Source organism: Myotis brandtii, unplaced genomic scaffold, assembly GCF_000412655.1.
Source record: "Myotis brandtii unplaced genomic scaffold, ASM41265v1 scaffold317, whole genome shotgun sequence".
NCBI classification, from domain to species: domain Eukaryota; kingdom Metazoa; phylum Chordata; class Mammalia; order Chiroptera; family Vespertilionidae; genus Myotis; species Myotis brandtii.
The window spans coordinates 1,425,591-1,437,239 of record NW_005362155.1 but is presented as its reverse complement, the minus strand read 5'-3'; the positions used below and the strand labels follow the sequence as shown (position 1 = coordinate 1,437,239).

The 11,649-nt window shown below is 46.6% G+C and overlaps 2 protein-coding genes across 2 annotated transcripts in view; both read right to left on the bottom strand.

Annotated features, from left to right (window-relative positions):
- HBM (hemoglobin, mu) overlaps positions 1-544 on the bottom strand; it is a 2,342-nt gene extending 1,798 nt beyond the window's left edge. Inside the window, exons 1-2 of the mRNA XM_014542957.1 lie at positions 530-544; positions 134-137 (exon numbers count right to left, since the gene is read on the bottom strand). Coding sequence (XP_014398443.1) covers positions 134-137; positions 530-544 — 19 coding nt within the window. The remainder of the gene's footprint in view (positions 1-133; positions 138-529) is intronic.
- A 6,509-nt stretch (positions 545-7,053) lies between these two features.
- On the bottom strand, positions 7,054-8,165 carry HBZ (hemoglobin, zeta). Its single transcript, XM_005870342.2, has 3 exons — positions 8,071-8,165; positions 7,372-7,576; positions 7,054-7,220 (listed from the first exon to the last, which is right to left on the bottom strand). Exons 1-3 carry the CDS (start codon positions 8,163-8,165, stop codon positions 7,092-7,094), a joined length of 429 nt encoding a protein of 142 aa, XP_005870404.1. The 3' UTR covers positions 7,054-7,091.
- Between the last annotated feature and the right edge of the window lie 3,484 nt (positions 8,166-11,649).

The following is an 11,649-nucleotide window of genomic DNA, read 5'->3' as shown; positions in this document are numbered from 1 at the left end:
GGCGGGAGGGCTGCTCAGCGCGCGGCTGGAGGGGGGCTGGGGGTTCTTCGGGTGGGGGAACGGAGCCTGTTTCTTGGAGACCTTTCCCTCCTCGAACTCCGACCCAGCCTCTATCCTGACCAGCCAGAACCCCACCCCTGCGCTCACCTTGAAGTTGACAGGGTCCACGCGCAGAATGTAGGCGTGCAGCTCGCTCAGCTTGGACAGGGCGCTGGCGATGTCGTCAATGTGCTTGACCGCGTCGCCCACTGCGGCCACCACCTTGGAGCCGTGGGAGCGCAGGTGCGCAGAGCCAGGGTGCAGGTCGAAGTGTGGGAAGTAGGTCTTGGTCTGGGGGTAGCTGGCAAAGAGCCTGCGGATGGGGGGCGGGACCTGAGCTCAGGAAGAGGGGCTGCCACCTCTCCACCATCCCTCCCCTCTTCTCTGAGCTGGAAGAATCCAAGTTAACCCTGCCACAGGCCTTGCAAGCGTGACAGGTCCCACTTCTCCCCCAGCCTGAAGTCTCCCACCCAATCTCCACCCTCCTTACCTGGAGGCCCCGCATACCCTCCCACTACCCCAGCTTGCCTGTTCCCACCACAGCAGCTCCTGCCTGGTCTCCTAGCTTCCAGCTGGGTCTGCACTGCCAGCCCTTCCACTCCCCCTGCCGTGGCATCCAGCCCCTTTCACCTCCTCTGACCAGAGGGGCCTCCTTCTGTCCCTTACCAGGCTTCCCGCTTCACCTTCTGCCAGAAATAATGCTCTCCAGCGGCACCCCGGAAGGCTCTTCCGAGAAACCTCCTCTGACCACGGTTTCCTCAGGGTCAGAGACCCCAATATCAGTTCTGGTAGCAACCTGACTGCCCCAGAGGCACGTCAGGCCTCAGAAGAAACTTCATGCTCCTCCAGGTGCCTGTCCTGCGCAGGCCCCAGTGAGCCAGGGTCAGATGTCTGTGCAATTCATCTTCCCCAACTGACTGACCCTCCCCAGACAACCTCTGAACTCACTGACCCCTCCGCACTGTCCCCTGTCTTCACTGACCTTTAAAACATTTGTTTGCAATGATATGATATGTTTTTTTAATTAAAGACGTTTTAAATCATATACTTTTTCATGGGTTTTATATTTGCATCTCTTAGATAGCATAGTTTCAAAATGATGAAATCAAAGTTGGCTCCATTGGGATGTTGGTAATATGCGAGGGAACTGAGCAAATAGGGAGGTGTTTTGAGAACAGTGGGAGCCAGGTTTCTCACTATCGCAGAAGGGAGGCATGAACACGGAAAGGGAGAAGACAAGGACAAGCCATGTGATATTGGACTGTAATTAGAGATACTGGTATGAGGTCATGGTTTCTAATATACTTAGCATATACAGAATAGATACATGTGTGTATATTTACTTATGTGTATGTGTGTGTAAAAATATATCTCTTAGTTCTGTCCACTGAGACGACTCGCAGGAATAACATTCTGATAGCAATGAACACACCCCGCTCCCAGCTCTTGCTTTGCAAACATCATTCTCCACTAGGAGGAAACAGAACTATGTGGAGAAATGGCTAATTTCATGTGGGTGCAGGGAAAGTACAAGAGGGGACTAGAACTTCTTTTTAAAAAAAATATATTTTATTGATTTTTTACAGAGAGGAAGGGAGAGAGATAGAAAGTCAGAAACATTGATGAGGGAGAAACATCGATCAGCTGCCTCCTGCACACCTCCCACTGGGGATGTGCCCGCAACCAAGGTACATGCCCTTGACTGGAATCGAACCTGGGACCCCTCAGTCCGCAGGCCAATGCTCTATCCGCTGAGCCAAGCCGGTCAGGGCGGGACTAGAACTTCTTATAGAAGAAACTAAGAATGTACTCAAGGATGATGGGGATATGTCAAAGGACACAGAGTAGCCCGTGTGAAGGGACTCCAACTGTCCAAATCTGGGACAGTTTTAGGATCAAAATAAAGAATGATTGGTAATAGATTATAACCCACTGAATAAAATGGGAACTGAGTTAATATGATATAAATTAAAAATGGACGGCCCGAACCAATATGCTCAATTAATATTTGACAAAGGAGGCAAGAACATACAATGGAGCCAAGATAGTCTCTTCAATAAATGGTGTTGGGAAAATTGGACAGATACATGCAAGAAAATGAAACTAGACCACCAACTTACACCATACACAAAAATAAACTCAAAATGGATAAAGGACTTAAATGTACGACAGGAAACCATAAAAATTCTAGAAGAATCCAAAGGCAACAAAATCTCAGACATATGCCAAAGCAATTTCTTCACTGATACAGCTCCTAGGGCAGTTGAAACTAAAGAGAAAATGAACAAATGGGACTACATCAAAATAAAAAGTTTCTGCACAGCAAAAGAAACCATCAACAAAACAACAAGAAAGCCCACTACATGGGAGAACATATTTGCCAACATTATATCTGATAAGGGCCTAATCTCCAAAATTTATAGGGAACTCATACAACTTAACAAAAGGAAGATAAACAATCCAATCAAAAAATGGGCAAAGGATCTAAATAGACATCTTTTAAAAGAGGACATTCAGAAAGCCAAGAGACATATGAAAACATGCTCAAAGTCACTAATCATCCGAGAGATGCAAATCAAAACAACAATGAGGTACCATCTCACACCTGTCAGACTGGCTATCATCAACAAATCAACAAACGACAAGTGCTGGAGAGGATGTGGAGAAAAAGGAACACTTGTGCACTGCTGGTGGGAATGCAGACTGGTGCAGCCACTATGGAAGACAGTATGGAGTTTCCTCAAAAAACAAAACATGGAACTCCCATTTGACCCTGTGATCCCACTTCTAGGAATATATCCCAAGAAACCAGAAACACCAATCAGAAAGGATCTATGCACCCCTATGTTCATAGCAGCACAATTCACCATAGCTAAGATTTGGAAACAGCCTAAGTGCCCATCAGTAGATGAATGGATTAGAAAACTGTGGTACATCTACACGATGGAATACTATGCTGCTGTAAAAAAGAAGGAACTCTTACAATTTGCAACGGCATGGATGGAGCTGGAGAGCATTATGCTAAGTGAAATAAGCCAGTCAATGAAGGAAAAATACCACATGATCTCACTCATTCATGGATAATAGAGACCATTATAAACTTTTGAACAATAATAGATACAGAGGCAGAGCTGCCTCAAACTGATTGTCAAACTGCAGCGGGAAGATCGGGGAGGGTTGGGGGACAGGAGTGAGGGGGGTAAGAGATCAACCGAAGGACTTGTATGCATACATATGAGCATAACCAATGGACATAAGACACTGGGGGGTAGGGGAGGCCAGGGGATTGTCAAGAGCGGGGGGAAAAAAGGACACATATGTAATACCCTTTGTAATACTTTAAGCAATAAAAAAAAAAATAATGGGAAAAAAACCCTGAAAAGAAAGTATAGCTTAGAACAGTGATGGCGAACCTATGACACGTGTGTCAGAGGTGACATGCAAACTCATTTTTTTGGTTGATTTTTCTTTGTTAAATGGCATTTAAATATATAAAATAAATATCAAAAATATAAAAAAAATAAAAATGGAGAAGGAAAAGCTTTTCCTTTCAGTAGAATGCCTACTAATAAGTACAGAAAAGATGATGGAGAATTGCACTGGGCAACCATCACGGTAGCAATTGATGTAGGCAAGAACCATTCATGGATGCTAAGACCAGTGGGTGAAATTATATAAAGAACAGATGGTATCCGAAGAAACCTGAAACACTAATGCGAAAGGATATATGCATCCCTATTGCAGCGTTATTTACAACAGCCAAGATTTGGAAGCAGCCCAAGCGCCCATCATTAGATGAGTGGATAAAAAAGCTGTGGTACATTTACACAGTGGAAAATTACTCAGCCATAAAATGAAGGAACTCTTACCCTTTGCGGCAGTATAGATGGACCTGGAGAGCATTATGCTTAAGTGAAATAATCCAGTCAGAGAAAGTTACGTACCATATGATTTCACTCATATGTGGAATCTAATGAACAAAATAAAATAACACACAAAATAGAAACAGATTCATAGAGAACAGACTGACAGCTTTCAGATGGCAGAGGGCTGAGTGAAAAGGTGAAGGAATTAAGAAAAACCAAAACCAAAAAACCAAACTCATAGGCACAGACAACAACAGTATGGTGATTACCAGAGGGAAAAGGGGGTGAAGGGAGGTGGAGGAGGGTATAAGGGGAATAAATGGTGATGAAAGGGTACTGGACTTGTCCTTTATTGGACACGTGGTGAACACAAAATACAATATCAGATGATGTTTTATAGAATTGTACTCCTGAAACCTATATAATTTTATTAACCAATGTCACCCCAATAAATTCAATAAAAAGAATAGGATGTATACACAGTCTCAAAGCTTCACCTGTAAAAATGTATTATTTATCAATGAAAAAGCATAAAATACTTATTAATTAACTCTGCAGTGGAGAAACCTGGCAGACACCATTTCAACTGGTCAAGGTGAATGGGACCAGTAAAGAGACCAGCCAACAGCATGTGCCCGATGGGAGGCATCGACATGGACACAGTGTCACTTCTGTGATGTTCCAGCCCAAAGTGCATCACCTAAATCTCTTCATGAGGACACCGCAGGAAAACTCAAACAGAGGGACATTCTACAAACTAAGTGGCATGTACTCTTCAAAACTATTAAAGTCGTTCAAGGAAAGACTGAATGCAAAGTGTGATCCTGGGTAGGTAACGGATGTGACTGGGAAGGGCATGTGCGTGGGGTCTGTGCAGTGATGGGTTTGGCTCAGTGTAATCTCCTGATTTTGGTGGTGGTTTTCAGGCTATGCAGGCAAGTGATCTTGTTGGCTTTAGGAAATACACAAGATATTTGAGGGTATTAAAGAGAAATCATGTCTGCATCCTACACTCAAATGGCTCAGAAAGAGAGACACAGTGAAGGCAAATGTTAAAATCAGGAATCTCAATGAAGAGTTTTTGGGAATGTTTTGTCTTATTTTATTTTACAAATGTATTGAGAAATAATTCACATACCATACAATTCACCCACTGAAAGCATACAATTCAATGGGTTTAATATATTCGCAGTATGTCCAACCATCAATACAATCAATTATATTTTATTTTTAAAAAATATATTTTATTGATTTTTTACAGAGAGGAAGGGAGAGGGATAGAGAGTTAGAAACATCAACGCGAGAGAAACATCGATCAGCTGCCTCCTGCACACTCCCTGCTGGGGATGTGCCCTCAATCAAGGCACATGCCCTTGACTGGAATCGAACCTGGGACCCTTCAGTCTGCAGGCTGCCGCTCTATCCACTGAGCCAAACCAGTCAGGGCAATACAGTCAATTTTAGAATATTTTCATCACCCCTCAAAAAACCCTATAACAACCAGCAGTCACCATTTCTCCATCTTTGCCTTATTCTTGGAGTTTTTTTGATATTTTGAAAATATTTCAAATAAAAGTTTATGAAATTACAATATCTGTGTTATTATGACCAATAAACTACTGAGTGAATGTTAGGATTTTTTTTTTTTTTTTTTTTTGCTGCTCTTTTGGTCACAGCCAAGGTACTGTGTTCAGAAGTCATTTGTAATAATTCTTCTGATGATTATATTACTATATTCTTACAGAGGTTCATTTAAGTTGGTTTTCAATTTTGGTGTTCTCATTTTTTGCTCTTTTTAATTACATTTTTTAAAATATATTTTTTATTGATTAAGATATTACATATGTGTCCTTATCCGCACGATATCCCCTACCCCCCCTCATGCCCTCACCCCCCCCCCTCTTTATTACATTTTTGATGATGTAAAATATTTACATGATTCAAATATTAAAACTATGTAGGACCTCCCCCCTCCCAATCCTACTTCTCCATTCCCACTGGCGCAATCATTTGTAATCATTTCTAGTTTATCCTTCCATAGATTATTTTTTAAAATATATTTTTATTGATTTCAGAGAGGAAGGGAGAGGGAGAGAGAGATAGAAACATCAATGATGAGAGAGAATTGATCGGTTGCCTCCTGCATGCCCCACACTGGGAATCGAGCCCAAACCCAGGCATGTGCCCTGACTGGGTATCAAACTGTGACCTCCTGGTTCAGAGGTCAACCCTCAACCTCTGAGCCACACCGGCCAGGCATCTCTTCCTTTTTTATTTCAGTGAATTGTGATCTGACTATAGATCATGTCTGTATCCCCCATTAGATTGTCAGCTCCCGGGGCAGGGAGTTTTGCTGATTTTAGCTGCTGTATTCATAGCCTAGAACTATGATTTTCAACCTTTTCACCTCATGGCACATGTAAACTAATTACTAAAATTCTGCAGCACACCTAAATATATATTTTTTGGTGATATGACAAAAGAAGGTATAATTTTGATTCATTCACACGGGATGGCTATTGTTGCGTTGGCTGTTGTCATTTAATTTGACAATCTAAGGGAAAAGAGGTCAGTGCCCCTGACTAAATAGGTACTGCATGTGTTAAAAACTGTTGTGCACACCGGTTGAAAATTGCTGGTCTAGAAAAATGCTTGGGCGTCTTTGATGCCAATAAATGTTTGTTGATGGAAGAAGCAATGGGCTAGCGAATGAAAGGGTGGTGAATGAATGAGTGAATGAATGAATGAACACCTCATTGCTCCTTTCTTCCTGGTTCATAAGTGAGGAAATAGTAAAAAATTCAGAGGAAGAAGAAAGGGTAATAAGTGGCCCCGGGGGAGAGACATGCGGGCCAGGTGGGCTCCGGTACTGACCCAGAAGTAAGTATTGAGGTGCCCTTTCTGCCACCCGCCCGCATCTCAAGTGCCCTTCATTCTTAGGGTGCTGACCTTTGCCCTCTGGGAGACCCTGGGTCAGTGCTCAGGATTCCTGCAGCCCTCCAGGCGACCCTGAGGTCCACCCTCCCACCTCTCCCGCCCTCCCCCGCTCAGGGGCCCCAGTGACCACAGAGGCGAGGAGTACGTTTATCCCTTTATTGGCGGGTCACCCAGAAGGAGGGGGAGGAGGGAGGCCCCATAGAGCAGTGGAGGGGTCGCAGCCTGTCTTCTGGGGTCCCTCGGCTGCGCTCAGCGGTATTTCTCGGTCAGGACGCTGGTCACAACGGACAGGAACTTGTCCCAGGCGGCGTGGGTGTCGGCCGTGAAGTCCGCGGGGAAGTGCGAGGCCACGGTGACCAGCAGGCAGTGGGACAGGAGCTGGGGCGGGAGGGCTGCTCAGCGCGCGGCTGGAGGGGGCCTGGGGGTTCTTCGGGTGGGGGAACGGAGCCCGTTTCTTGGAGACCTTTCCCTCCTCGAACTCGGACCCAGCCTCTGTCCTGACCAGCCAGGACCCCACCCCCGCGCTCACCTTGAAGTTGACAGGGTCCACGCGCAGAATGTAGGCGTGCAGCTCGCTCAGCTTGGACAGGGCGCTGGCGATGTCGTCAATGTGCTTGACCGCGTCGCCCACTGCGGCCACCACCTTGGAGCCGTGGGAGCGCAGGTGCGCAGAGCCAGGGTGCAGGTCGAAGTGTGGGAAGTAGGTCTTGGTCTGGGGGTAGCTGGCGAAGAGCCTGCGGGGTGGGAGGAGAGCAGGACTTTGGTGAGGCCAGTAGGGCCCTTGCCTTGAGAGCAAAACTTAAGCGGCGCCAGAAAATCCAGCCGTCAGGATAAGTCATATTTTAAAGCAATATTTAAAACATAAATATTAATGCAAAAATTCACGTTGAACAAAACAACTATAATTTTAAATGAAGACAGAATCAGTATTGGATTCTGTTGCCCCAGGCTCCAGTATAGCACGGCACTATCTCTCCCTCACTGCCCCATCTCTCAGTCATTCTTTCGTTCATTCATTCATTCGTTCAACAGATGTTTGTGGAGACCTGTGTGCTGGGTCCCATTGAGAAACACAGTCCTCAGCTCCCTCCCCATCCACTTGCCTCTAATCAGACACACTGCTCCTTCCTCTCTTTCTCCTCCCCACTGTTCCCTCCTCACTGTTCCCTGTCCTCACTAACCCCATTGTCACCTACCTGGCCCCGTCCCCGGCCTGTCTGGCACTCACCTCTCCAGGGTCTCGGTACCGATGGTATCTGCCTGTGCAGCGATCTTGCCCCACATGGACACGATGATGGTCCTCTCGGCCCTGGTCAGAGACATGGTGGTATCGGAGCCGGAGCTGGGTATGATCAGGACTGGCCTTTGTGGTGCCTAGCCCCCAGGGTCCACTTATATACACGGAGTCCATGTGGGGGCCAGGCTGTGGGGGCTTGGGGTGGGGTCTCTTATCAGATCCAGTGACAATGGGCAGTCGGAGCCTGGTGGGACAGGGGGGGTGAGGGGTTATCACCCCTGCCATCCTTCCTGGGTTGTAGAGGGGGCGTTGGCCACAGCCTGACCAGAGTCCAGCAGAGATAGGGGCCCAGCCAGCCCAGGAGGTCATGCCTGCATTTGCAGCCCAGCCCTGCATTGTCCTTGTCCATTTCAGACTTAAAAAATGAGGGAAACCAGAGGAGCAGGGCCCAGAACACACCTTCCTGGGGCTGGCACATGCCCCGTGCTGCCTGCATGGCTCCTGGGTAGGATCCTGTGTCTAGATCACCCAGGCCACATGCCAGCTCCCTCCCCCTTGGGTCTGTGATTCTTGGGTTTCCTCTGAGAAAGCGATGGTTTTACCCTCCCGGCTGAGGAAAGATGTACTGACTGGGTCTGTCTCCCGAAAAGCTAGGTCAATAAGAGAGAATTATCCTAATATCATCTGCTATTAGGGATTGCACTACTTTTATTGACTTCAGAGAGGAAGGGAGACCGATAGAGAGACAGAAACATCAATGATGAGAGAAAATCACTGATTGGCTGCTTCCTGCATGCCCCGCACTGGGGATCGAGCCCGAAACCTGGGCATGTGCCCTGACTGGGAATCAAATCATGACCTCCTTGTTCATAGGTCAATGCTCAACCATTGAGCCACACTGGCTGGGCAGGATTGCAATATTGCTCACCATATTATCATTTTAACAATGAGGCAACTATTCCTTTTAACGTTAATATACAATGAAATTGACTTTTTTAGTGTACTGCTCTGTGAACTTTGACATGTGTGTAGAGTTGTGTAACTCCCACCAAAATCACTAGCTCCATCACTCAAAACAACTCCCACCTGCCACCCCTTTGCAATCTCACTCTGCATATAAGTTCTTTGTCAGTTTGATGTGTCATATCGCCCCCAAGTCTGTAGTTTGCCTCCACTGTCTTAATGCTGGTTTTGTTGAATGGAAGTTTATAATTTTTAAAATTGATTTTAGGTAGAAGGAGAGGAAGGGAGAGAAACATCAATTTGCTCTCCCACTTATTTATGCATTCACTAGTTGATTCTTTTTAAAAAATATATTTTTATTGATTTCAGAGAGGAAGGGATAAGGAGAAAGAGATAAATAGAAACATCAATGATGAGAGAGAATCATTGATTGGCTGCCTTCTGAATATCCCCTACTGAGGATCAAGCCCCAATCTGGGCTTGTGCCCTGACAGGGAATTGAACCGTGACCTTCTGGTTCATAGGTCGCTGCTCAACCACTGAGCCACGCTGAGCAGGTAGGTTTTACCTCACTTAAAAAAAAAAACACCTGCCAGAACCGGTTTGGCTCAGTGGATAGAGCGTCAGCCTGTGGACTCAAGGGTCCCAGGTTCGATTGCAGTCAAGGGCATGTACCTTGGTTGCAGGCACATCCCCAGTGGGGAGTGTGCAGTAGGCAGCTGATCAATGTTTCTAACTCTCTGTCCTTCTCCCTTCCTCTCTGTAAAAAATCAATAAAATATATTTAAAAAAAAACCCTGCCAAATGCTGAGGTGTAGAGAACTGTCTATATTACCATTCTAAGAACTGTACTGTTTGGCATTTGATTGGATGACAGTCCACCTTGGACTGATTTTGTGTGATTGTGAACCAAGGTCTGCTGCCTGGTTTTAGCTGACACTTATCAAATGCCTTCTAAGTCCTGGGCATGGTACCAAACACTCTTCATGTTGGGTATTTGACCCTTAACGCTCTCTGTGAGAGAATTTTATGTTATTACCATGACATGTTTTAAGATAAGGAAATGGAGGCTTGGGAAAGTTATGAAACATGTTCAAGTTTCGGTGGAAGGAACCACTCCTGATGGGAGAGGAGACCTAGGTTTGCTGTGGGCCAGGCTGCTGGCCCTTTGGGGGTTGGGCAAGTCTATTCTGTCTCTGGGCCTTGGTTTCCTGAGACACAAGGAGCCCAAGTCTGTGCTCCTGGACACTGAGACCTATTAGTCTCTGCACAGAATTCAAAGCCCCAGGCTTGTTCGGAACTTTTGTGGCTGGAGCTGAGCTCAGAGGGGCCCTCAGCGGAGACCTTCCCCTGAAAGCGACCCCTGGGTGGCTCTGGGCAGGCTAGTTAACATTGTGAGTCCCGGTTTCACTGTGTTAACCTCTCAGGTGGGGGTTTAGAACAGCCTCCACCTCACTGTTAGGAGGGATAATGGCACCGTGAATTCAAGATTATTGTAGCTGCTATTGTTGGTGAGCGATTCCTCCTGGGCAGGAACACTGTACCAGAGAAGGTGGGGGTGTGGAAGTGGGTCCAAGATAGGGTCTTTGAGCCCCGCCCGGCCCTCTGACAGACGGTGGTAGCTCTATCAGGCCCGGACTGAGTGGCAGGACTGATAAGGCCTGGCCCTGACTAGGGGACCTAAGCTGGGAGGGAAGGTCAGGAGTTTAGGATTCCAAGAATCAATTTACCTTCAAAAAAGTAGGTTACAAAAGAGTTAGTTACATTTAAAATGAGGATTTAGAGTTGTGGGGTGTTCGCAGGGAAGAGTTTGAGGACGTACCTTGTAGTGAGAGGAGGTTGGCCCTGGGTACATGGTTGTCCAGGGGACAGTGTGAGGGCCTCAAGCTAAAACGGCACCAACAGGGGGTGGGGGGAGAAAGAGGTCGTAATATAAGGTGACAGGAGAAGATTTGACTTTGGGTGGTGGGCACACAGTGCAATATATAGATCTTGTAACATAGAAACCTACACTGAAGTCTAATGTGATCATGTTGACCAATGTCACCCAAATAAATTTAATAAAAGTTAAAAAAAAGACCACATGTACAGACCATTTGCTCCCAGCCCTGTTACTGGTGGGGAACCTGAGTCCCAAAGCACGGCCAGCCCACCGTAGAGTCCCTCTGGCTGCCAGCACCCGCCTGGACTGAACAGGGAGTGACAAGGAGCTCTGATTTCTGTAACAGCCCAAGGAAGTCAACACATGTCGACACTGAGATGCTGCTGGTGAGGGTGGCGTGGGAGCCAGACCTCTGCTTGCTCAGTACAGCCCTGGGCATTCCTGCACCTGAGTCCTGTGAGGGCAGCCTGGGAAGCAATGTATCCGAGCCCCTGTGTGCTGGCATCCTGGTGGTCTTTCATCTCTCATGGATTCCAATGCGCGCTATGATGAAAAGAGATTAACCACTGAGCCTGAAAAATAAACAGTGAATGCTATTGTGACAGTTGCTAGCAGGAAGTGGGCCCAGAGGGGTAATTGGGGAATGGTGGATTCCTCCAATTCTGGGCCTTCTCCCAGCTCAGAGACAGCCTCCCCGAGCCCCTGGACACCAGACCTGCTCCTCC